General features: G+C 41.9%; 1 protein-coding gene across 4 annotated transcripts; it reads right to left on the reverse strand.

Annotated features, from left to right (window-relative positions):
• Positions 1 to 1,314: 1,314 nt before the first annotated feature.
• Positions 1,315 to 27,494, reverse strand: C1H21orf91 (chromosome 1 C21orf91 homolog). Of its 4 annotated transcripts, none has more exons than XM_054047425.1 (6): positions 27,402 to 27,494; positions 26,329 to 26,459; positions 10,475 to 10,531; positions 9,688 to 10,221; positions 2,687 to 2,749; positions 1,315 to 2,271 (listed from the first exon to the last, which is right to left on the reverse strand). In XM_054047425.1, the coding sequence occupies exons 2-6, from the start codon at positions 26,450 to 26,452 to the stop codon at positions 2,111 to 2,113; spliced, it is 939 nt and encodes a 312-aa protein (XP_053903400.1). In that variant the 5' UTR covers positions 26,453 to 26,459; positions 27,402 to 27,494; the 3' UTR covers positions 1,315 to 2,110. The 4 variants fall into 4 exon arrangements, 3 of the variants coding, with proteins under 3 accessions (XP_053903400.1, XP_053903409.1, XP_053903417.1); XM_054047434.1 differs by lacking the exon at positions 27,402 to 27,494 and adding an exon at positions 26,870 to 27,166; XR_008446946.1 differs by having other exon boundaries at positions 2,249 to 2,271; positions 9,668 to 10,221.
• Between the last annotated feature and the right edge of the window lie 182 nt (positions 27,495 to 27,676).

A 27,676-nucleotide genomic window follows, 5' to 3' on the forward strand; every position in this document is an offset into this window, starting at 1 on the left:
CAGGTAAACAAACCGGCCCGGCCCGCCTGAGGGCTTATCCTGGCAGGCCGTGTGCCAAAGGCTGCCGCTCCCAAGTCTACATAAAAATCTAACCGCAAAGCTACTGCTTTGATTTAGATCAGGGGTTGGCAACGTTCGGCACGCGGCTCGCCAGGGTAAGCACCCTGGCGGGCCGGGCCAGTTTATTTACCTGCTGACGCGGGAGGTTCGGCTGATCGCAGCCCCCCCTTGCCGTGGTTCGCCGTCCTGGGCCAATGGGGGTGGCGGGAAGCCGCAGCCAGCACATCCCTCAGCCCGCGCCACTTCCTGCTGCCCCCATTGGCCCGGGACAGCAAACCAGAGCGGGGGGGGGGGGGGGGGGGGGGGGGCGCGATCAGCCGAACCTGCTGTGTCAGCAGGTAAATAAACTGGCCCGGCCCGCCAGGGTGCTTACCCTGGCAAGCCGCATGCCAAACGTTGCTGACCCCTGATTTAGATGAAGGCATAAGAAACTGTTGAATTTAGTCTGCTCTAAAAGAGTAAATATTTCAAAATGTAATCAAGTTAAATAATGAGACCTTTATCAATACAATACCAAAAAATCCCCTTGCTGAACATCCTATTTGTTTATAGTTATCTTGATATTACATTAAGGAGCTTTAAAGGTGGTCTTGCCTCCAGAGAAGCCATGTTCTCTGGTAGTTTAAATACTCAGATTAGCTAATGCACCACTGTAATTCTAGGCTTCATTTTGCATGCAAGCCATTTGATATTACAGATCTTCCTCCCTGCAATCACAAAATACCCCAGTGACACTAAACAATTCATAAGTTCCTAATGTGTGGTGCTCAGATTTTGCAGTTGTTCACTTTCTGCATCTGAACTACATGTGACAGTCACATTAGTATTCAAACCCTAGAAAATATTGCCCTCGAGTTTGTTCTGACAAGTATCATTTTCTCCCACCTCTTTCCTCCACCCCAGTAGATTACTTCTGACTATGAAAGCCAGCACCATGCCATCTTAAGTGTGTGTGTGCGCATCAGTTTCATTTATTTCAGCTCTAGGAACAGCCTTTACTAGTAACTTTTGCTCATTCTGTTGCTACTGCAAAAAAACAAAACAAACCACTACATGTTTACATGTCTCAGGAGAAGGGATTTAATATGTAAAATTTAGGTAAAGAGCAGAGACTGTGCCTTTTTAATATTGGTAAGCACAATAGTATTGGTGCTCCCAGCACTAGTTCCTCTCTACCAGGCTTAAGATACACAGATATACTACAACCAAGTCTCTTCAATTCCTATTCTATTTAAAACACTAGTATTGAAACAGTTAGAGGTATTACAGGTTTATTTAGTTTCTTTGAAGCCATATACTTTTATTAAGCATTGAAAAATATTTCACACATACAAAACCAACTCCATACACTAAAACCATAATATGGAATTTCAAAAAAGAGGTGCTGTGCTTAAGTTTATTCTACCAGAAGATACAATCCATGCCTGATGAAATCACCTTCTTGAATTATAAAGTTGCTAAAAAGTGATACACCATCACAATTTATTTAATGGGAAATAAATCTGTCTTTTTAGAAAACAGGGTTTTTTTTAAACATCTGCATCATGAAAGATAACCATACACAAGGCATAAATGTTACACAGAATCATTCAAACTTTTTATAAAGAGATTTGAAAAAGTACCTAAAATAGTAACTTTTGTTCAGTATAAAATTTCAATAATAAAATATTGCTCATAATAAATAAGGAATTTCAGGAATACTGGTCTCCTTGTAAAGCTCTCTTGGTTGGATGTTGTTTGATCGGGCATTAGGTTATTCTTTGTTATTGAACAAATATTTCTGTATCACTAAGACATGACACCTGCTTCAGGGGACATTGCCAATTGTGCATGAAAAACTACGTCCAGAGTGAACCAAACAAACCCCAGTAGATTAACATCTAAACACTTGCATTTGTTAGAATCCAAAAGCTGTTGCATACAATTGGTTTTATTTAAGTTTGAAGAATTTTTTTCCCCATCATTTCCCCAAAAGCTCCTAGAAGGTCTGTGCAGCTTTATTTAATGGAACTGTTAAGGAAAGTTAATACTAGTAAGGTCCTCATCCCATTTATATGGGGACATTCGATTTCATTCCTGCTCTTCCCACCTGTAGACACGGCAATTTGGAACAGTTCTTAAGCAGCTGCTCAATAGCAATGTGGCGGACATTGAGTTCTGAGGCCAAAGAATCCTTTTCTTGCACTTCCCGAGTCAGCTCTTCAAAAACATCTGTAAGAAAGTTAACCGTTTAATTTAAAGGGACAGTCAGATTTAAAAGCCATTACCTGAAAATGTAGTGTTAAACTTGGTTTCGGAATATGCAGTGTGATATTTTACAGGTGCACAATGGAGAGCATGTGAACTGGGAAAACATTCAAATATTTTTTAGCTACAATACTCCTTGGTATACAACGCTCTAGTAGATTTTAACATCTAAACACTTGCATTTGTTAAATAATCCCATGCTTTTATCAAGGGGTAAGTGCAATATAAAATGTAAAAGTGTCTTTCCTTTCTCTGCTCTGGAATTCAAGCTTATGTAGATTTCAAAACTTTATCGGTTAAGCAAACCTAGAGTTTCATTTCAAATGACATTTTGTGCACTATAAAAAAAATCAGCAAGTATTTAAAAATGATCTCTCACCCTGGATTTGCTTGAGGAGTTTTTCATTTAGTTGCTCTACCTCTTCAGGAGTCATCATATTCACTGCAACATGAACAAAATCCATCACCACCACCACCACCACCAAAACAAGGGATAACAAAAAAGCATCCATGAAGTTTCCCATGCCTCAAGATATTTTATTTGTACCCTTAATTGTTAATAGCTGTGTTAATGTTGATTAGCAGCAACTTGTCATGTTTGAGATTTTTCTAGCATGATAATTGCACTATTAAGACAAACATCTATTTCATATAAAAACACTTAGGGGTCGGCAAGGTTTGGCATGTGGCTCGCCAGGGTAAGCACCCTGGCAGGCCGGGCCAGTTTATTTACCTGCTGATGCGGCAGGTTCGGCCGATCGCGGCCCCCACTCGCCACAGTTCACCGTTCCGGGCCAATGGGTGTGGCAGAAAGCCACGGCCAGCACATCCCTTGCCCGCGCTGCTTCTCGCCGCCCCCACTGGCCTGGGATGGCGAACCGCGGCGAGTGGGGGCCGCGATCGGCCGAACCTGCCGCGTCAGCAGGTAAATAAACTGGCCTGGCCCGCCAGGGTGCTTACCCTGGTGAGCCACGTGCTGAATGTTGCCAACCCCTGTCTTAGTTCAATGTTAAAAGTTGAAGAGGCAAACATTCAATGTTATGAAGTGCCAGAATTAAAGCTGCAAGAGTGGATATGCAGTTTTTAACTACATGATCACATTAACCCTCCCCCCACTTAGAAAAACATAATTTTCATATCTTTAGGGGCCTCCACAATTAGATGGTGAGCATGAATAGGAAGTGCTATGAAGTTTGTGACCCTACAGAAACTACCTCTAGCCATGACTCCTTCAAGGTAGAAAGCATCTGTCTAGAGCTATGCTGGCCTATGATGTACACAAATAGCCCAATGGTAACATTTTTCAAACCTTCAGGAACTCTGAACAAAGTCATGTATTTCTTTCTCTTGCCCAAATCCCACAAGCACCCAAGACAAGCCCTCTACTACCTTAGAGCCCTCTGAAGTGCCAGAAGGCTGTCGGTTTCCTATTTTCTACCGAGCTTGCTTTTCAACTGCCAGTTCCATGATTATTTTTTCCATGTCTCTTCTTCCCTATGCAGCTTGACTGCCCCCAGAGAGAGGGCATTACAACTAAAGGGAAGGGTTTTCAAAAGTGTTCAGTGGTGCCAAACTCTGCTTCAACTGAAGTCAATGGAAGGAGAGTGAGGCCAAAGCTTAGTAGGTGTCTGGAAAACAAAACAAAAAAACCCCACACCCCTCACAAGAAAGTGTTTTATGTTGTCAAGTGCAGGGCAGGCTGGGGAGGGTCTGCTGCTGCTGCTCAGATTTCAGAGGTGGCAGAATGGAAGTGACAAACCTTGTCATTAGCACAGATGCCCATAGGGTGCTGCATAGCAGCAGCAGAAACTTGAAGATCTTAGTAAGTTTCTGCCGTGCTGCAGCTTGGCATAGCCATGAACAGCTATAGCAGAGTTGCTTACTGCAGACCTACCACCACACTGCACCCATTTACACCTAAGTTCTTGTTCAGAAGAGACTGTTATGCATCATAAGAGGGTTGCTTGTGTGTGTGTGGGGCACACAGACTGGGGGTCACAGAGGTAATGGGGTGACATTGAGCCAGAAGCTGAACAGGGGTGGGGGGTGCAGGGACGAACAGGGACAGGGTCAGATGTGCCTGACTGAATGGAAGAGGCTAGGGGGTCAAATAGGTCTGCATCGTGGAGGGTCCCTAAATCCTCTCCCCCCCTGGAAAAACAAAAACAAAAACAAAAAACAAAAACAAAAAAACCACACTGTTCTATACTTCTCCCATCCACACCCAACTCCCCCCTCCTCCAGGTTCACTCTCTGGCTTCTTCCCAACAATTACTTCCCTCTCTTTCAACTCCTATGTTACCCCTGACTCCCCCAAGTCTTTGCACTGTGGGAAGTATGTTTCTGTATTGTAGTTTAAATGAATTAACAACTTTGAGTAATATGCCTAGTAAGAAATCTAATTGTCAAAAAATTTCTTGAATCTTTGTCTTCTGTATTGTTATTGACATACTTGCTGACAGGTATTTTGAAATAAACTACCAAAATAATTGAAACTGATTATATTATATTTGACAAATAAAATATTCAGAATTTTAAAACATTGTGCGTAGAATTTTTAATTTTTTGGCACAGAATTCCCGCAGGAATAATTGTAAGAAACCTACTAGCCAGAAGCAGACAAGAGAATCCTTAAACAGACTCGAGGTACAGCAATATTATAGAAATCAACTCTTTCCAAGTAGCTGGTGACAGGCTTCTCACATGGACCTTGCTAGTGGTATTTCAACAACCCCTCTCACCTCCCCATTTTTGTCTCTACCCTCTATGCTAGCAGCTGGAGTCCAATGGCTTGTAAGTTTTGTTAACATTTTCGAGCCCCGTCTAATAACCCAATAACGTCCATAACAAACATATCATACTGCAGAAAAAACTAGGAGAAAAGTTAGTTGAGAGTGACAGTATTCTAATGCAATCCATATCTGAAATAGTCAAAACAAACATACTGGCCAAGCAACCTACATTTATAAATCCACACAAAGGAAATCTGTAGTAGGAGTGCTGACAGACTTAGCTATATTGCTACTAGAAAGGCAGGTGATGCTCTGAGACCATCATACTTCAATTTTGACAGACTTTTTTTTTTTTTTTTTTTATTAAACAAAACGTTTAGATTTAATTACATTAATATCCACTAAAGTGACACAGGGGAGGGATAGCTCAGTGGTTTGAGCATTGGCCTGCTAAACCCAAGGTTATGAGTTCAATGCCTTGAGAGGGCCCATTGAGGGACCTGGGGGGGAAAAAACAAACAAAAACCCCACACTGTCAGGGACAGTATTTGGTCCTGCTAGTGAAGGCAGGGAACTGGACTTCAAGGTCCCTTCCAGCTCTGAGTCTGTCTGTCTATCTATATATATAAAAGACAATTAATATGCAATCTCAAAACAACTGGTGACTTACAAACCAACAGTAAATTGTGAGTATGGAAATTTTGTTGCAAATGGAAAATTAGATCTTTTAGTATTAATTTTCTTACAGTTTAAAGCCCTTTTAAGCCTCCTGCTACACAGAGCCATCAGGAAGTAAGCTATTTTTAAACACAAGAACTGCTTCATACCTTTGGTTTTGTTTCAGCAGTAGGAGGTCAGTCATGTAAGTCTCAGGATGACTAACTTCAGTCAGACTAACCCACAGGCCAGGTCAAGCTTTACATAATTGCTTATTTGCTGTAAATTGTCAATTTGGTATTAAGTGAATCAGGATTCCAAAACACAGGTGGGTCAAATAGATTATTGCCTGCTTTGAGATTTGTTGCTTCATTAGATATTGGCAATATGACACACTGCAACAGTTAGGATTATATACTGGAATCCATGTCTGAAATTCAGAACTTCATGAACATGGCACTTAATTTTTTCATATTTAATACTGTGAAGAATACTTTCAGTTTTAAGGGGAAGGTTTTGTTTGGATTTCTTTGAGAGCAGTAGCCCAAAGAAACAGATACCATCTCCCCTTACAGCCAGACCTTGATATGAAGACACACTTATCCGTGTCCCCTCCTTCCATTTTGAATTCTACCTCTGTCCTCTCCCTTTTGTTTCTTCAGTTCTCTTCCACACATTTAGCTAATCTCTTCTTTCACCACACCTTCCCAACAGCCAAAAACCTTCCCCACTATTTCATTAGTCCTCAAAAGAGCAGTCAGTATATCAGATGCTAGCAAGCATCCCCTTCCAGCAGTCCTAGCGGGCAATCCAAACTTCTGAGACTCTGGTATCTGGTGGTGTTTCCAGCTCCCAAAGCCGGAACAGAATCCGGCCATTGCCCCAATCTCAGGGTCTGGAGGCACCCTCTCAGGACACAGATGAACTTGGTACCCACTTTGAGTGTTGGAACCTGCTATCCAGCTGCTTAGTCCCTCTGGGCATAGTACTGACCCTTCAGATTCTGTTTAAATATGCCTTGTCCCACAACCCACGCAAAAGTTTCTGGTTTACATTTTAACTCTCTCAGGGGCAATGTGGTGATTATGAATGCTTAACACATACTAGTAGACAGGCTTGCACTGATTCTAGCATCACTGCTCTTTCCTGAAGAGAAAGCAAGGAATACTGATCACTCGGAAAACACCAGAATGTCCCAAGTGCAATGTCCCTCTCTAGCTCACTCTTCCATTGGAGGGGGAGGGACAGGGAGGGTAATCAACTGTGTCACATCAGGCAAGCAGGATCCATCCCCTTGTTCACCCCTGCAACAGCTTCCCCTCATGTTAACTCATGGTGGAGATAGGTACACACATACATGCACACACACTTTTACCATGACATTAATCTCATGCTGCAATTTCATAAAATCTGCAATTCAGAAGTGGTACAGACAGAACCTCCAAATTATCTCAAGGACCAAATACTGTTCCTTGTTCTCAATGGAAGCAGTACTCTGACTGGGGAAATCATGCCTTGTACTGCTTCCCAGTGAATCCCACACAAATATGTTCTACTTAGGCTGAAGAAGCAGCATCAATAGATACCAGAGGGATCTATATCCAGCCTTTCCATGCATTAGGGGCCTCTGAACTATCCCTTCCCTCTTTTTGTTTTCCTGTGCTTGTAATGCCTTCAGGGTCAGCTTAGTCACCTATGGCAGCATAGACAGGAACAATTCTCTATACATCTTAATTTTAGAATTCAAGTGACATGGGAAAAATCAGAGTGAGTGAAAAATAAGATTCATTTTTAGGAAGCAAAACTCCATTTTTCAAAGGACATTTTCTTCAGTTCATTCCCAAGCGTACTTTCAGACACTTCAGATTGTTTAAATGGATGTGGAAAGGACAATTAGCAGTGACAAGTGTTGGATGACAGCAATGACCTACATTCACCATAAGTAAGGCTACAATTTAGTCATGGGTATTTTTAGTAAAAGTCATGGACAAAAATTCATGGCCGGTGACCTATCCATGACTTATTTATGGATAAGAACAGCCATACTGGGTCAGACCAAAGGGCCATCAAGCCCAATATCCTGTCCTCTGACAGTGGCCAATGGCAGCTGCCCCAAAGGGAATGAAAAGACAGGTTATCATCAAGTGATCCATGCCCTGTCACCCAATCCGAGCTTCTGGCAAACAGAGGCTAGGGACACCATTCCTGCCTATCCTGGCTAATAGCCATTGATGGACCTATCATCCATGAATCTATTTAGCTTCCTTTTGAACCCCGTTATAGTATTGGCCTTCACAACACCCTCTGGCAAGGAGTGGGGTCACCCACACTGGCCACTGCAGAAGTCACAGAATCCATGACTTCCATGACCTCCGTGACAAACACAGAACCCTAGCCATAAGCATTAACTTAAAGCTGCACAAAGCTTTCACCTGACCATTCTGGACTCATTATTTCTCTCCCTATCCTATAAGCAGCCATTCACAAGGCCCTCTTCTGCTAGAAAGTGAGAATGCTCATGTTTCTTCCACATCAATGCAATGGAAGATTTCTATATAGTTACATAAACCTGAAGTGATACTGAGCAATATGCCAACATTAACAGCCTTATTTAGGCACCTGAATTATATTATTTGCTGATATTGCATAGTATACGGAGCACCATCAAGAGAGAAAACCTGAGGCATTCATATTATACTGTATGGTCACGCTGTGTACGTACTACTCGACCAGAATACTACATCCACAGAGTTCTTGATGTTCACCTCTAATTTGACTAGATCAGGGGTCGGCAAAGTTTGGCACGCGGCTCGCCAGGGTAAGCACCCTGGTGGGCCGGGCCAGTTTTATTTACCTGCTGATGCGGCAGGTTCGGCCGATCGCGGCCCCCACTGGCCGCGGTTCGCCGTCCCGGGCCAATGGGGGCGGCGGGAAGCGGCACGGGCGAGCGATGTGCTGGCTGCGGCTTCTCGTTGCCCCCATTGGCCCGGGACGGCGAACCGCGGCCAGTGGGGGCCGCGATCGGCTGAACCTGCCGCGTCAGCAGGTAAATAAAACTGGCCCGGCCAGCCAGGGTGCTTACCCTGGCGAGCCACGTGCCAAACGTTGCCGACCCCTGGACTAGATCAATCAGAAGCATAAATTAGCATTTCTCTACACTACAAAAATTATACTGCAGTTGATTAAAAGGCTTTAGTCAGAGACCCCTTTTAAATAAAGTGCCTTCCCTCCCCAATAAAATACTTTTTCCCCCACTATTGGCCATAGTGTAATGTTATACTATATAGAGTGGTAAGTTCACACAAGCAGATTACTTCCCATACATATGAGAATTATAGATCTTATGCTGGGAGTTTACTTCACTCTCCTAGTCAATGCGCCTTTCAATAAGACAGGTTCCAAAGTCCAAGGGTGTTTGAAAGCTTTAGTGCATAAGGGCTACTGTATATACCTATAATCGTTACCAATATATAATTAAGTACTTTGGGATACTTAGAGTGTGTGACTAATCTCAACTATTTTACTTTGCACATTATTTTGGTTCTATACAAAGTTTTCACTAGTTTCCACAAATTCATTCTTCCATTCAAGGCAGTTTGTCTCTGAATTACATATTTTAGGAACAATGAGAAAGTCACTGTCAGTAATCTGCTAATAACCTCCACTGGCAGGATTGTGCGGCATTGTTATGTCTGAAACATGAAGGATAAGCAAAGAACTCTCCTCACATGAGTTTAGGAGACACATGGTATGTGATGGTGGGTTAAGACTAGCACGGAAATATAAAGTGAACACATTGCAAAGATTCGCTTGGTTGTATAGACTCCTGAAAGCTAGTTTTTATAGACATAAAATAACTGTTTCAGCACGTTAGACACTTATAGCTGGTATGTGGGAGAACTTAACAGTTCAAGACTACAGATGGTTTTACAGAATATACAGACCATAGTGAGAAGTAGAAGTGTACCCACCTAATTCCCCCTCTACTTACATTCGTCCCTGCTGTAACGGGGATGTTGTCTTTGGGTATTGGCATCTGAATCACTTTTAGCTTTTTCTGTCTTCGGTGCCTGGTTGCAACTAGACCATAAAACACTCTTGCAACAGAACGTAGCTCCTGTTTCTTGCAACATATCAAGTCTGAAATCAGTAGATTCTTTTTGTTCCAAAATACTTTGTGAACATTTTGAGATACTCCCAGAACTTCCATCTATCCATTTTGCAGAGTACCTGGGTACTTGGGAGTCAAATTGTGGAAGCAGTTTTCTGTCTGTCTGATGTCTGAAGTTAAAAAGCTGGTGTTGAGAAGTTTTTGTGCTGTCTGAATCAGAATCCAAATCTTTGTTTTGTGCATACTGTATAATCCTGTTAATTTTTTTGCTCAAGATACTTTTTACTTCTGCATAGGTACTTTTGGAGAGTTTTGATCGTGGGCAGTCCTGATTTGCTATTAAATGGAATTTTTCAAAGCAGTCTCTGTGCCCCCTTAATGATCTTGTGTGTAGAAGATTGGACTTTGGTACCCCTGTAAAGACAGAAATGACATTGACTATGTAAACTGCGTGTTATTCCATAATACCTTTAATACTTAGAAAGCAAATGCTTACATTTTAGAAGTTAAATTTGTGGTTCTACATATTGTTTCCAGGACTCTCATACAAAATGTGTTGGCAGTTTTCCATGTAAATGGATCTGAAGACAACTGAGGTTTCAATGAGCACAAAAAGGCCATACGTATATGCTGCATCAACACTTAAGTATCAGAGTATTAGACTTACTGTTTTTGTTTTGGAGCGACAAGGTGGGTGATGTAATATCTGTTATTGGACGAACTTCTGTTGGTAAAAGAGACATGCTTTTGAGCTACAAAAAACTCTTCTTTAAATTGTTTTTACCACAAGGCTTGAGAAATCTTATTACCTGGTCATCTTTGATGAGTGGACAGGCTGAGTGCTCTACATCAACTTCTGCAGAATCCAAGCTTTTACTCAAAACTAAGTTTCTAGCCCTACAGTTTCAAAAAGAACCTTCCAAACATGAAGCTAGTGCACAACAATGCACTGGCTTCACCCTGAGTCCCTCTATTGCCAATTAGAGATTCCCAAGCTGCAGCAGAATTAAATTAACAAGACTCAGGTTAGTTTTATTTCTGATTTTGAAACTTAAGAGTGTCAGTTTCATACTGTGGCTTAGGAAAGCATGTAGTGCTGAAACCGTTTATGGGGAGAGAGGAACCAAAAGAACAGAAAGCGAGGGAGAAAGACAAGCAATGGAGACCTTCTCTCCCTTTTCTCTTTTCAGCAGCCAGAAGCATCTGGTGGAGGAGAAACAAAATTTCTCACCTTCCAGGAACTACACAGGTTAAAAGACCCTACTAGCCAGATACAGGAAAGACTGACCTTCAAGTAAGGTCCAAGGACAGATCCCTACCCAGCAGCTGCAGGTTGGGCTTCTCACCAAGATACTGCCTCAACTCTTCACTGACATCTTTCCACCCTCCATGTTTCATATCTGCCATTGGCTAGTATGTGGCAGAAGACAGGTTGTTTTTTTCTGCGCTCTGGTTTATCTACTCTATAGTCTTCAAAGATAACCTGCAAAAGACTTTCAAAGCAAACTGCAGTGATAAATGTATACATATTTCTAGTGTAAACCAGAGAAAGGCAAATCATTTTTCTTTTCAGGGCTTTCCAATATAACTTAAATATAGCAAATCTGCTTAAATTAAGAGGCAACAAGCCTTTGCTGCAAGCCATTAGATCTTAAAGCAATCAGGGAATAGAAAGTCAAAGTTACAGGGAATACATTGCTTAAAAGCCTCCACAGACTTTTGAGATTGTTCTTTTCAATACAACCCCCAACCCCCGCCTCTTTTCAGCATAAAATGCTGCCGATATTTTATGCTTGTAAAAACTTAAGAGTCTCTCGTATCTTTAAGTGAAAGGATTATACAAGTTACTGTATTTTAAGACTCTCTCTTTGTCTAACAGTGCTGCACAGAAAAGCAGCTACTAATGATTTGGATAGGAAGCAGAATGCACAATGAAGTCTGTTCTTTTTGTTGGATGGACAAAAAACAGTCTAATGCAGCAGTAACTAAGGATGCCCTGAAGGTCTTGTGCAAGAAAATGGGGGAGGGAAGACAGAAAATGTTTTATCATTAAGTTCAGAATAAATGCAAGTTTCAGTATACAATGTCTCTAAGTGATTAAGTTTTTGCCTAGTACCCATACCTGGTGACTGTAATATGGAATGATCAGTTTAAAGAGTAAGTATTGACATAACAATATACTCATTTGTTTCCTTCCATGCAAAACAAGAAAGTCATTAGTCGATAGAGGATGAATTTCTTGGCCCCTTCCCCACAAAGTTAGTTTCTATTTAGAGAATACTTTAAAAACAAAATAACGTCATGTGGTTCACACCAAGGCTGAAAAAAGTCTGCCAGACACACACTAACCATAGGATTTTTGAGCAAGAACATCAGTTCTGCAAAGTAGTTAGTGTGACTCCATCTCATACAAAAGACTCCAGATTAGGCAGCAGACTCCATCAATTTGCTCACAGATGGCCACAGACTAGGTTGCATAAATGGATTTGGATGCTGTCCAGAAAAAGCTCAATTATCTAAGGGCAGGTCTTCACTACGGGGGGGGGGGAGGGGGAGAGAGGGGTGTCGATTTAAGATATGCAAATTCAGCTACGCGAATAGTGTAGCTGAATTCAACCTATCAGAGCCGACTTAACCCGCTGTGAGGACGGTGGCAAAAATCGACCTCTACGGCTCCCAATCGACGGCACTTACTCCCACCTCTGCTCGTGGAGTAAGAGTGTCGATTCAGGGATCGATTGTCGCGTCCCGACGAGACGCAATAATTCGATCCCCGAGAGATCGATTTCTACCTGCTGATTCAGGCGGGTAGTGTAGACCTAGCCTTAGTGACGGACCTATGTCCATGACCTCCAGAAATCCTCACAAGAGGGCTAACATGAGAACAGTCAAACATCGGTTGCAAATAGGGACAGAGTTCTTCATTCAGAAAAAGCCAGGGCATATGTTATTTTCTTTCCCAAAAAACACAGAGAGAGAGATGGTGTGTGTGTGTGGGGAGTGGTGTAGAGACCATGCTGTACCTCAGGGGTTCTCAAACTGGGGGCTGCAAGGTTATTACATGGGGGGGTCATGATCTGTCAACCTCCACCCCAAACCCTGCTTTGCCTCCAGCATTTATAATGGTGTTAAATTTAAAAAAAAAAAAAAAATTTAAATTTTGTTTTTAATTTATAAGGTGGGGGGAAGGGTGGGTTCGCACTCAGAGGCTTGGTATGTGAAAGGGGTCACCAGTACAAAAGTTTGAGAGCCACATTTTCATATTCCAATCTGACCTGTGCACTGCAGTTTCCTTTCTTTTTGGTACAACTCCAAGGATTTCCCTACCTTTCAGGTTAGTCTCTGCTCCAATGTTTTTTAAAAATAAATAAATAATTAAATTAAATTAAATTAATTAAAAAAAAATGGTGGTCCTGATTCCTGCACTGAAGCAATAAGTCTGCAATCCAGACACACACACAAAATGTGAGGTCCCCAGCTCTTCAGGGGCAACACCCTTTAACTACTGGAAGCTGGGAGGTTACTTGGAATACACCAGGATATTGCCCAAAAATCCTTCACGGGGGCCACATCTTCCATATCAGTTTCTCACTAGGAGGTTCCTAATAAACTTGAGAGCCTCAATCTCCTCTGGCTACCGAAAGCAGGTGCAATGGGGAGGATGTCCTCTACTATAGTGTTTTCCTCAGCCTTCTGTCTTGATTTCACTTTGGGAAAAGTGTGAGCAGCACAAGAGACTTAGAGTTGTCTGAAGACTTAGGAAGGCAGTTGCACTGATTTATGATGGGTTTACATGTAGACAGTTATAAGGGCTAAAAGTGTTGTTTTTTGTTTTTGTTTAAAAAAACCTTTCAATTGTACAGAAGTTCCTGGTCCTTAGTCAGAAGTTATGATGCATGGCTCTCTCTATTCACTACGGAAAGAACTATACCCACCAATGCGTGGGTTTTTCAAACCCAGAAAGCAGGCAATTGATGGTCATGTTTCTGCATAATGAAACTATTAAACAGCTATGTTTAAAAAAATGAAATGAGTGGGGGTTCATGAATAAATGCTGATGCCTCAATTAAAGAGGCACTACATGTTGCAATTAGAAGCAGCACTCGGAGTTTATAAAGGAAGTATATTAAAATTTTGACAGATCCACTATGAATTCTAGATTGTTAAATAAGGCCACGTTCTGCCCTTGAATATATGGTCATTATCCCCACAAACTTCAGTGGGAGTTCCATGCATGTAACTGTTGGCAGAACGTGTCAGAAGGTCAAAAGGTGCATAACTTTCTACTTGTAAAACTGAGGTTGAGAATTATGCATCTGACTCAGTGAATGCCTGGAACACTGTAAACACACAAAACAGAGAGACAAGGGGATGCTCAGTTTATTTTTGATTCAACTTATACAAGGAAGGATTTTTAAAATAAGTCTCTGTCAATATTTTAACTGGCATTGTCTCTTTTTTGTAAAGAATCCAGGGTCTGCAAAATAGTGACAGACAATACGCACCGAGCAAAGTTTGAGTTTTACAAAGATGCTATAACACTTTAATATTGGAGAGTTAATTATAACTTGCAACAAGCACTATGAAGATGTGATTTAGTATAATGGATATTCACTGCCCCATTTCTTATATTAAGTTTCCAAACAAAAATTGATATAAAAAAAATATGTAGTAATACAAGAGCTGCATCTTACTTAAACACAACCCTGGGCAAAGTATTTATTTTTATACGTGCTCTGAGGTGACATTTTAAAATCCTAATCAGTAACTCAGACTTGCAAGCCTAATAGGGTCAAATTCAGTGAAAAAAGTCGAAGTTTCTGAGGGTATGTCTATACTACAAGCACTATAGCAATGGAAGGGTTCTTTTCCATCACTGTAGTAAACCCACCCCCTTGAGAGCGGTAGCTAAGTCGATGGAAGAATTCTTCCATCGACCTAGCTGTGTCTATTGTGTGAGTTAGGATCAGCCTAACTACTAAATCATATATGGGGCTACATTCATAACTAGGGCCCTACCAAATTCACAGCCATGAAAAATGCATCACAGACCATGAAATCTGGTCTTTTACCATATATTATACAGATTTCATGAGGGAGGCCAGCATTTCTCCAACTGAGTGTCCTGGGGTGTGGATGGGGTCAGGGAACAGGGGGGATTGGATGGGTTGGGAGTTGAGGGGGGCAGTTAGAGGGCGGGAAGTGGGAGGGGGGAGGAGCCAGGCTGTTTGGGGAGGCACAGCCTTCCCTACCTGATCCTCCATACAGTTGCGCAACCCCAATGCGGCCCTCGGGCCAAAACGTGTTTGCCCACCCCTGCTCTAACCTAACCAATGTGGTAAGAGTTATTTGCCTGGACCGTGAGAGACCCCTGGTTCAAAACCCACCTCTGCCTGAGGGGGAGAAGGGATCTGAACAGGGCTCTGCCACCTCTCAGGTCAGTGGCCTTGTTACTGGGCTATGGGATAGTCTGAGGTGGGGCTCCTTCAGTCTCCTCTGCTGAAGCTGTTCCACTGTAGATTTACAATTAAAAAATTCACTGGAGCAGGGGAACTGGTTCCTGGGTCTCCCGCTTTCTGAATGTTCAAGCCACTAGGCTACAGAGTCTCTCATGCTTGCTTCCCCACCCGGCCAAAGATATTTACCCTCTGGAACTGCTTCAATATTAGGCCAAAGAATGCACACAAGCATAAGAACGACACTAGTCCCATCATTTTATATTGTCAATTGTGTCAGGCTATTGCAATAATCTTCCATGCTGATAACTTTATTATTCCAACAAATACAATTTTATGCATTATTGATTTTCTTGCTCTGGACTTAAGATAACTATCACCCTGACCAAACATATCTATTCTGTGTCAGAGTATGATATTAGAAGTTGTGAGCTTCAGACATAAATGTTATATTAGCAGAAATTAAACAGAAGAGAAGAATTCAGAATGTGTTCTGCACTATGCCAGTTGTGCAACCACATAATTTTAAAACCATATGATTTATTTCTGTAATAAGTTACAGAACTGTTTGTTTTTCGCAAGCACAATGTTGTCTATGAAAAAGCCAAAGACAGCCAAAATTAAAATTTCTTATGTCAGTTAAAAACACTCCCAATCTTACTACACCTCTACCCCGATATAATGGGACTCGATAGAACACGAATTCAGATATAACATGGCAAAGCAGTGCTCCCGGGAGGGGGTGCGCTCTCCGGTGGATCAAAGCAAGTTCAATATAATGCAGTTTCACCTAGAACGCGGTAAGATTTTTTGGCTCCTGAGGACAGCATTATATCGGAGTAGAGGTGTACATGATTTAGGTGCAACAGTTTCTAACTATCTTTTTAATGAGTTAAGTGATAAGTAGTGCTTTCCTTCACAGTAGCTCTGTCTAAGGTCTACAACTGACGTTCTTTGGCATTTTCGACTGAAAAACTCAGAACTTACAATTGACAGCCAACACAAGCTAACAACAGACACTCATCCAGAATCAGGCCTACAGAAAAAAGTACTCTCCTTGCAATAGATATTGTAGTCCAAAACATTGGCCATCATCTGCTTTATATGGCAACTGGAATGCCACTCTTGGAAACCACACATTCCACACAGATTCTTAAGATTTATTTTTTCCTTTTATTGGTATTTCATCAAAAACTTTTTGCAAACTGACGAATGCCATGGACCAAGCAGCTTAGTCAGTTTTATCAAGAAAACAGGTATTCAGTCCAGGTAGCAATTAAATTAGTTCTTCCTCCACTCTATGGAAAGGGACAAATAAGCAAGCAAAGCAAGGCTCAAGAGGTTATGGTAAATTACATCATAAGTTTATCTTGCAATGATACAATATTCACTAGCCAGCTTTGAACCAGAGCTTCCCTGGCTAACCTTGTCCTGGGACTTCTTTATTTCACTGTTTAAAATGTTGGTCCTTGTCCCTCAATATTCCTACATGCTAGCCTGCTGCACCTGTGCCCCCAGCATGACTTGGCTAGTCTAGTCTTTAGTGGCCAGGTATCCATCAATAGTTGCTTTTACAGGTATATGTATACACTTGCCTATTTGCCCTTTCCCCAGTTTCCTGGGAAGGAATGCTGTAGCAATTAACACAAAGAATACTAGTAGCCAAACCCCGTGCTATCACACAGGTATAGTTGTACAGTTAAAAACAGCTAAAAATGGCTGACAACTTAAAACCAAGGCAGTAACAGATCACAAAATGATTAAACTTTTTGTTTAGAATATCACCAAGAGCTCTCAGCCATGTTTGCAAGTGTTTTGATCACTTCACCTAGAGGGGGGAATAGTCATCCAAAATTCAAAGTACCTAAAATTAAATCCATTCAACAGGTGCAAATGCTGAACACACAACAGAGTGCCTTTGAACACCAAGACTATTTCACATGCCTACATGACCAAGTTTCAGTGATCAGCAGCCTGCTTTGCTTAACTTCTGTTGCATTTTACTTTGTTAGGTAGCTGTTAAAACACTTTGGTCTTTCCACCCTATCAATTTAAATTAATGTAACAGAATAAGCTACTGCCATTACCTTCAGATCCCAGCAAGCGTCTAATAGGACTTCTCAGTTCTAATTGCTTTTACAACTGTGAACATCAATTTATTTCATCAGTAGCTGGAAAGGAAGGAACTTTTTAGTCATAAAATGCACTTTTCAGATACATGAATGCTATAAAGCTCACTAATCCGGTTAATGAAGGTCTGTATTGCAATGTTCCTTAATGAAAATGTTTACTATAAGGCTACTAAGTTTGGCACTCGCCTCCACTAAAAAATTAAATTAACAGGTGTAAATTAAAAATGATAATCCAGTTAAAAATCAATTTAAAGATGTCCACACACTTAAAGTGCACTACTTTAATGGAGTCTGTTTGAAAGCACCTTGTTAATTAAACTTTAATACTCCTGGGGGAATTCTACACCACTGTGCAAGTACAGAATTCATGTCCCCCGCAGAAAAATGACTTTCTGACAGGGAACCAAAGGGAAGATGCAAGAGCAATCACACACCATTCCCTAGCAGTGCAGGTACATCGTTTCAGGTTCCTCCCCTGCTTCCTGCCCCATTGCTCTTCAGCTGTGGGGAAAGGGGTTACTGTGTGGGGAGCTGCTCCCTCATCCGCCCAACCACTGTGCATCTGGGCTTCCCATACCCAGACACCCCCCACCAAGCCTTACCCCATACACCCAGAACCCACCCTAGCCCTCCATACCCAAACCCCACCCCACTGAATTCAACCCCTGCATCTGGAGCCCCCCTGCCTCCAGACCCCCCACCCCTGCACCCAGACCACCACCCCCACTGAGCTCCCTGCACTTAAACCCCCACCCTGATGATCCCCCTGCACTACTCTCAGCCCTCACACCACTGACCCCCCAACTAGCTGCACCCAGACCCCTCCACCAAGCCCCACTCCCCCAGCATCCAGACTTCCCTACTGAGCCCCCCACACCCAGACCCCTCTGCTGAGCCCCAAACACCTTAACCTAGAACCCACTGCCCCAGCACCTGGAACCCCCCCCAATGAGCCTCTGCACATTCAGATCCCCCCTACCTAGACCCCCCCCAGACCGCCCCCCCCCCCCACCGAGCTGCCTGCAACCAGATTGTCCCACACAGAACCTTCTCACCCCACACCAAGCCCTTTCATACTTGGATCCTGCCTGGTTGAGCCTGCCTGCCCCACATTAGGTGCACCTGGCACAGAAGGTCAGGTCTCCAGGGTGTTTCTGGGGCAGACCCAGGCCTTGTGCTGTGTCAGGGTCGGATGCAGACTCACCGCTGAGTCCGTGTCCCGGGGTGGGTGGTGGGGAGGCTGCAGGGTGATCTCTCACCATCGTGCAGCCAGCGGCCTGTGCTACCCACTGCCATACTGGAGCCTCTGCATTTATTTATTTACTGACAAATAAAACTTGCAGAATTTTAAAATATTGTGCGCAGAATTTTTAATTTTTTGGTGCAGAATGCCCCCAAGAGTATTAAACTGATGCAGTTTAGTGTGTAGACCCAGCCTAAGATCTAAAGAGCAGGGGGAGAGAGTATAAGACTCTTTGCTCTCTGGGTATAGTGCTGGTGCCTGTCCTATCCCCAACTTCCATTAATTCAGGATTTTGGGGTGGGGTTACCTACCCACAAAAGTGTAGGAAGGAGGGAAACTGCATTCCATGGTCTTCTGGATACGCTGGGACAGTGCTGGGACGCCTGTGTTACCATCCTATTAATCCAGTACTCTAGAGCACCCAATCCTTCCTACCTGGCCTATTAGGTGGCTTCAGGCACTCCTTTCTGTCCACAGCTGTCAAGATGCTTCAGTCACTTAACAGCTAGTCTGCTTCTGCCTTCCCTGGGAGATCTAGCCCTAGCTATGGCATCCATGGGATACCAGCTTATACTGAAGTTAAATCAATATAGCACTGTGCTGTGTGAACATAACACTTGAAATGTATGTTACATTGATGTAGTTAAACCAATTTAACTATCCCCATGTAGCTTAAACAAGAAATAATGTGTTGAGGCCAAAAGCCAGCCATTATTCAATCTCTAGTTTTCCTGGGCTGGTGGTGAAGTTATAAGTAAAGTGCATATAATTCTTTTAGACATAAACCCCTACATGTAGTCTTCTGTAGGAGGAGAAAAAACTGGCATGTCACTACACGTCCTGTGGTTAAGTAACAAATTTCAATCTGTCAGATTTTATATTTTATCATGTAATATGGTATAGCTTTTATTTAAGACATTTTTGATGTTTAATAATAGACTTGTCAAATGTATTCAATAAGATTTTAAGTTAGTACATCTTGAACAGTTATTTTCCCTTTCGCCAAAACATATCAAGTGATAGGAGCATACAATGGACTACCTTGCTTGCAAGAAGTAAAAGCTTTTTTGAATTACACCAGAACCAACACACCTTGAGCTATTTTTGTATTGCTTGTCTTAAAAAAAGAGACACACCTAACTTTTGGAGGAAAAATGCTGGACGAGACCTTTACTGCCAAATCTGATCTCTTACTAAGCGCATGCAGATGTCTTAAGCTTCTGATATTAGAAGGTTCCCACGAGCATCCGTCAGAGAGGCAAAGCAGAGCTCAGTAGTAAAGTAGTCTCCAAACTAACTAGTTTACAGAGGATGTGTCTGGATGGATGGGAAGCAACTCAGATCATGCAGGGTTTCTGCTAAAATTAAAGATCCAGGCTAGCTAATGGGTAATACTGAAAACAGTTCAGTTAGTCTCCCTCCTACCCCACAACCAACACAAAGTTACCCGGGGGGGAGGGGGAGTAGGGGAGAGAGAGAGAAAGAGTTTGTAGAACCGAGATGTCATGTGATTTCCTGGCTGTTACTTAAGCAATCTAACCCTTATAAATTAGAAACAGGAAATCCATTTTAAGCTTAGTCCAATCCACAAATCTTCTGTTTCCTGTAGTTGTGAAAAGGCAACTAAATTATGTGTGTGCGGTTGAGCTGTTGGCTTTTTCTTCTTTTTAAAGCCATAGAAGAGTTGACATTCAACACCCAGTGAGGATCTACATGAACGGAATTGACCTTCTAAAGTTTTCATAGACATTGTTCAGCATAACTAACACGTTACATGGTTTTAAAAGTTATCAGATGTCTATATTGAACTAAGTGTTAAGGGACACTATCAGTTACTTTAGGCACAAAATTCAGAATTAGCATAAAAACATTTTTTAATTAAAAATATATAGCTAAATACACCTCTTTTCCCCCAAAGAAGAGTTTTGGATACAAAGATTCCCTTAATGTGCACTGTAACACATAAGAACTAGAAAGTGAATCTGACTACACAAACTGAGCTAAGTGTAAGACAGGTGAACAAATTATGTAAGATTATATTAAAATGGAAATAATGTTTAAAGTTCACTAATACTTTAGCACAAGTATAGAAAAATTTTAAGCTGTGACTTAGTCCAAGTTTTTCTTTAAATAACGATTGTTTATAAACCTCCTCCCTTCAAAGAAATTATATAGGTAGGGATCAAGAAACAGGGAGATTTTGCATATGTTATGTGTCTATTCCTGTGTCTTCTGTATTTTGGCCCAACCCTGCCAAGAGCTCAAAGCAGGTGGACTCCAAGACCTAAGTGGATCCCTACTGATTTAGACTGCATTTATACAGGACCTAGTCAATGGTTTGAGCCTAATTTAGTCCTTTGGTATTAACTCAATACAAATATTGACCAATAGTTTAGACAAAGCATGCATTTATATTTCACTCAAAGGCTAAAATCCCTACTGGTTCAAAGGAATTCTTTTAAATGAGCAAGAACAGTGACTGGGGAGGGGAGTTGAGTTTAACTTGTCTGCTTACTCACAAAAGGTTGTGAACGAGACTTAACATTTGAGTATAGATATCCTTGTGATTATGTACTGCCATCTGAGTTAATGTCCAAACATGCTAATAAACATTTAACTCCTAAAAACAGCCTCAGAAAAGCAGAAGTTGAAACGTACCGAAACCTTAACACCAATCCAGGAAACAACGTAACGACAGACTGGAAAGTTCCCAACCTAAGAGCTAAATGAAAACAAACTACTTTTTTTAATTCTACTTAACTAAGGAGAAAGGATGAAGTCATTATCCATACAAATGAACTTCTACAGTTAGAGGGGCTCTGCATGGGTATAATGTTCCATCCATAGTAACCAACTGGCTTATGGTTAATGAAAAAGTCAGCCTAGCTATCTGTACTTTCTGCAATATTTAATCTACACATGTTTGAAGTTCTACAATCTTTTTCTGGATTTTCTTATTGTTTTAAATCTCATGCCAAATAAGTTTAGTTTTGCTTAAGATGTGTGGAATTGGTACAGGCAGTTTTAGGAAAAAATGCTGTCAAATACTCCCCAGGAAAGAAGACAGAACTCTGGCCTTAAAGGAGACCAAGTCAAGAGAGAAAGCTTGGGTCCTTTGTGAAATATGAGGGAAATGAAAACTCATTTCCAGAAAGTGTTGAAGGGAAGCTGACCCAGGCTACTGTGGACACTGGAAATGCTCATTGCCTTGGAAAGATACTAAGCACAGTTATATGTATTGAAAGTTTGTTTTAAAATACAAGTGGCTTCTTTTTTTTTAATTGAGAGGAACAGTTTGTTTATATGTAAACTGCGTATCTAAATATAAATTCAGATATTAAGTTAAACTAATCATCATATACAATAGGTAGAACAAATCTCTTTCCTATCAGTTTCGTTTCTGAAGAACGATAAAAGTGCTTGCTTACTTCCCATGCTGAACAGCTAGCACTCACAAATAGAAAAAACACCCAATAAACTAAGTCTTTGAAAGTTTAACAGTCTGAGTGCCTGATGCCATCCAATTCAAATAAAAAGCAGCAACTAAACTTTAAATAGTCATGACATTTCTGACACACTGCATCTCATAATTTATAACTATTCAGTGCAAGAAAATTAGCAATTACAAATGATTGCTCATTTCTTGTGCAAGAAGTGACTGATGACAGAATGATAGAAATGTAAAGCTAGTAAGAAAATTCCTGATGCATTTTGTTTTATAAAAAAGTTTGTGGATTACCCAATGTGTTCCCCTCCCAAGTCTTGAACAACTGAAGACCACTACTACTTTTCTACATTCCAAATGGCAAATTGTGCTGTAAGTCAATGGTCTAAGAAGTGGTAGTCAAGGTAGAAAAGCTCTAGTGATCAGGGCACTGGGCTGGGACTCAGGATACCAGGATTCATTTTCTGGCTCAGCTACAGACTTTCAGTGTGACTTCAGAAAAATCACTTATTTTACTTTGTGCCTCAGTTCAGTTTCCCCTCTGTAAACATGTATAGTATTTCCCAAATTCATAGGGGCATACTGAGGGCAAAAGGCAGTAGTTATGAAGTCTTCACATTCTATGCTGATAAGGACGTCAACACTTAAATAAATATTTCTAGATTAATAAGTACATGAACCTAAACACATCACATTTCCCTTAAACAAAACACAGTTTTAAGTAGCTATTTCTTTAGGCTTGTAAAACAAATCTTAAAAATAAAGGCTATATAACAAAGACTTTTGGGCAGCAATCTTAGTACCTCTAATACTATTCAAAATTACCAGAAATAAATGCATTTTGTTGCTATCATATTAAATCTGAGTTTTTTATAAAGCTATATTTATCCATTACTGTGCCAGATTCAAGCTCACCTGCTCAAAACAAAGCATGGAGAGACAAATGCACATAGTAATCTCACAATAAAAGCAGAAATATTTTTATATCAAGGCTCCTATCAGCAAGAAGCAAATGTCTAAATATCAAAGTCATTTATGTTCACAAGTCATGCACAGCAGTTACACTGCAACAAAAACATTGAACTGCAAATAAAAGTATAGTATTTGGTGGATTATGGCACCAGGTTCTCTTTAATTCTAAAGTGTAGGTGGTGGCATTAAAATATAACTAGAAAGAGAAAACTGTAAATCTATCAGTTATTTTAAGAACTACGAAAAAAAATCCAAGTTTTAAAGTACACTGACAATATTCCTTAATTCAAAGCAACTGTCCAGTTTCATCATCAAAAGATGAAGCTATAGTAGGAAGCCCTTTCTACATAGAAAGGGAAGGCAGACGGTGCAGTACTACTGAAGTATTAAACACAAGTGCTTGCTAGATTAAGATGTGTACTACCTTTTTTACTGAATGAGTGACAATGTTAAAGACTGTTTTATTTTAATTTTTACCAAAATAAGTTAAGATAGTAAGCACATGAAAGCGACACAGACTGACCAATATATTTTCTGGCTTCTATGAGACTGGAGTACAACTACCATTCTTTAGTATTATGTATGCATTAAAACTTCAGTTAGAACTGGAAACAGAGCATATTTTTATATATAAATTATAGACAGCAAGCAGTCACACCAGTTTCTATGCAGACTGGAACCAGACTGATTTAGGATAAACTGCAAGACCAATGGGAAACACATGAAGCTGCTGACAGCTCTTAAGCAAATCTTCAATCACCTCTGCAATTGTCTATAGCGGGGATTGGCAACCTTCGGCCCACGGCCCGCCAGGATAAGCCCCCTGGCGGGCCGGGCTGGTTTGTTCCAGTGGGAGCCGCGATCGGCCGAGCCTGCGGACACAGCAGGTAAACAAACCAGCCCGGCCCGCCAGGGGGCTTACCCTGGCGCACCGCGTGCCAAAGGTTGCCGATCCCTGGTCTATAGATTAAAAAAACCTGGTTGATAGCATCCATCCATGGCTTCCAACATAACAATACCCTATCTCATCTCTGCTCAGCGTCCCAATAGTTTAACACATTGATACCATGAATGACTTATCACCCAGACAGAAATAAGAAAGGGGGGCAGAGAGAAATAGGTGTGTATGGAGGCGTGTGCACACAGTCCTTCACATGAGTGGAGAACAGGGACCCAGGTATGGAGCAGCAGAAAGTGCCCCTTGCATGGGAGAAGTGGGAAAATGAGCGTTTATTACATAGAGAGAGCCCTTGCTATCTAGGGAGGAGGAAATGGGAAGCAAAACACCAGCCATCGAGGGGAGAATGGGGAACACATAGAACCTCGGGGGGGGGGGGGGGGGGGGAGAAGAGAGGAGATTGGGGAGATGCAAGGAGTCCCTGAAAGAGAGACCAGGAGTATGGTACAATGGGATTTTTGGCCTACACAAGCTATGAAGTTTGAAACTCTCCACCCCTCCTTCATGTTAAATGCAATCAATTAGTTCTTTCCTATATCAGAACAAAAGATAAAGGACGAGATGCTACTACTTAGAACAGCACGAAGGGCACACAAACTTCATACATTGCATACCAATGAACTTGTTCCCTTTCAGTCGCCCACTGTCGATGCAGGCCAGATCTACACTAGACTTCTGCTGGCATAGCTATATTGGTCATCAGTGGAGAGTTCTGTGATCCCCGACCAACATCACTGTGCCAGCAAAAGCCCACACTGTAGAAGCAGCTTTACTGGAAAATCTGCACTTTTACAGGGATAGCATGTTTCACTCTTTGGGGGTTGTTTTATTATACCGGTACTAAGTGCACCTTTGCCAGTACAGCTGCATCCAGACCAGGAGCACTTCGCCAGCATCGTATAATGGTATTCTTATACTAGTAAAGCACTCCTAATGTAGGCATGGCTTGGGGTCACCCCGGCCAGACAAGTACTTCTAGGATGGGTAGATCTATCCATTATATAATCAGACTGGATTAGTTTTGTTGTCCAAGTCTGGCAGCAATATGATGCTACAAAGCATCTATGGCGTATCAAAATGGAAGAGTTCTAATTTGCAGAACTCCCTTTTGTGGTGCAATTTAATTCATACACAGAAGAGTACAATAAAGTAAAACTTGACACTTTAAAACACGGCTGTTCAGTCCCACAAAAACATCCACATACGTGGACCCTTGAAGCTGCAGGCATTGACCCTGCCCTCAATATGGTTGTTTAGATTATTCCTATGAAAACTGATGTTTTAACCTATCAGGAAATGTGTTGGGCTTAAACTTTACAATCTGATAATTATGTAATTACGTTAGTTCATCTGTAAACTCTTGGGGGCACAGAGTGCCCTCTGAAGTACTTTTCTGTACCGTGCCAAACACATAAGATCGAAGAAATACTATTGCAATGGTCTGGACACCTGTCAGCAATGAACTCGGAAAGGATAACATACATGGTAATACATACCAGAGGACAAGGAACTAGAAATAGATGAAGACCAAAGATACGTTGGATAGACACAGTGAATGACATAGAACAAAAAGGCTTAAAGATGAACAAAGCCATGAAGCCACAACACGACAGGAAATGGTGGAAAGACTTAATTCAGCCCAATCACTGCTGCTGGCCTCATGGACAGGAATCAAAGAAAATCAAAGAAGAAAAGACCGTGCTTAGCATAGGCGGCCACCTATCTCTGACTGGGAACTTTAGGCACTAACACAGTACAAATATACTTTCCCAAAATAAACAGAAAAACATTCATTACACAATTTCTCTTGGTATTTTGAAAAGCATTTCCTGTTATTAGATACTATTTATCACTGCAAGTATACAACATTATTCGGAAAAGATGATTGTCTACCTTTTTATAAATTTTTGTTTATCCAAAAGCCCAGCCAAGCTGATTTTTATAGTACATAAAGAAATCTAACTGAAACATGAAAGACAAAGGGTAATAATGGAAGTCATTTACTCAGGAAGAAGTTATTTAGAATGGCAAAAAGTATGTTAATTATTCAGGGTTTGGAAGCCTTAAGGAAGTAAGTCCACAAAATTATCACAGTTACTTAGAAATAGTGTTAAAATTATGCATTACATCTACAAATTTGTTGATAACTATTTATGCACGAAGGGATACAGACAAGAGTTTGTTTCTCACTGGCTTCAAGCCACCAAGTCACTTTCCTTTTTTAGAACTTTCTTTTTCTCTTTAACTCAATGCAAGGTATTCCAGGACATTTAGAATGAAGTACATTATTGAGTTAAGTTGTACTGATTTCTTACCTTCAATGTTTAACTCAAAACAGACATGGCAAAATGAGAGTGTTTCTTTTTCTGTTCCCAGTTTACACACGCTGCAAACATTATCATCATTCAAGTCAATGTTAACAAACTGCTCTTCATTCATAGTGCCCCTAGGAGAAAGGCAAAGATGACAACGTTATTTTATAACATTATACTATCCCTTTTGTCAAAATGAGGAAGCAAGAAATATATTCTGCAGTTCTTGACAAAACTCAAATTTCAGTCAATATGCATCCACATTTACTACAGAAACGGTATGGTTCCTGAAAGTGGTTTGAGTTCTGGACACAGATGCATTAAACAAAATAAAGGCTACAAACTCATTTATGCAGTATTATTATTTTATTCATCAGGGAGTAATTTCTGAAAGCAATACAAGAAATCAGATGCCTGTCCCATTTAATATCTTATATGTTCACATAATTCAAACAATATGAAAACACTTGAAGGACTAAAGTGGTTTCTATATGGGCTGTTAACTCCACTGCAAACATATTTTAATGAAACTAGAGAAGTTTACCTAAATCACATCCTCCTTCGTAATTCTCCAGTCAGACAACAACAAAGTATTTCCTACTACACGCTCTGGTGTTCCCCCCGCCCACGGACAATTAGCAGCGTCTGATGGCACAACGAGTTAAGGCAGGTTTGCCCTGGCAGCCCCGGCGGGTGAAACTATCACGAGCCCCGACTCTGAAACCAGCGCCTGGAAACTTTACGGAGATTTCCAGCAGAAAACGGACACGTGCCGGGGAACTCGGGGCGGCACCTGCGGCTGAGACGGGAAGGAGGCGACCCCCGAACGCAGCGAAGTGGCCGGCACGGGGCGCAGCAGGCTCGCGGGGCCGGGCTGGACTCGCGGGCGCGCCAGAGGAACGGGGCCGGACCCGCCGAGCGCGGCAGGGACAGGCAGAGACCGCCCCCAGCCTGCCCCCTCCCTCGTCCCCACAGGGGCCCCCTCCCCTCCCCTCACCTCACCTCACCAGCCCCTTCCTCGATTCCCCCGCCCCTCACCACACCCCCCGACTCCCGCAGCAGGCAGAGCCCCTCACCGCTGCGTCGCTCCCCGCGTCTCTCGGGCCCGCGGCTCCCCAGCCCCGCTTCCCTATTGTTAGCGGCGCGGCCAGGCGGGCTCCCTGAGGCCTCGCCCGCGCGCTTCCGGAAGAGACCATCGCTCTACAGAGAAAGGGGGGGGAAAGGTTCGATTACCGTAGTCCCTGCCCTCTACCCGGTTCCCGTCACGCCCACCCCGTACGGGGGCCCGCGGGGGTTCGGGGTAAGTGAGAGGACAGATTGCGCCCCCATCGCTTCCCCTCCCCGCGCACGC

The sequence above is a fragment of the Malaclemys terrapin genome, chromosome 1, assembly GCF_027887155.1.
Source record: "Malaclemys terrapin pileata isolate rMalTer1 chromosome 1, rMalTer1.hap1, whole genome shotgun sequence".
NCBI classification, from domain to species: domain Eukaryota; kingdom Metazoa; phylum Chordata; order Testudines; family Emydidae; genus Malaclemys; species Malaclemys terrapin.

Bases quoted from the DNA above. Each gene is read 5' to 3' on its own strand.
- C1H21orf91 (XM_054047425.1), bottom strand. From the start codon at position 26,452: ATGAATGAAGAGCAGTTTGTTAACATTGACTTGAATGATGATAATGTT. The intron at 10,222-10,474 runs GTAAGTCTAATA...CTGTCTTTACAG, and splicing joins GTCGCTCCAAAACAAAAACA to GGGTACCAAAGTCCAATCTT. The intron at 2,272-2,686 runs GTGAGAGATCAT...ACTTTCTTACAG, and splicing joins ACTCCTCAAGCAAATCCAGG to ATGTTTTTGAAGAGCTGACT.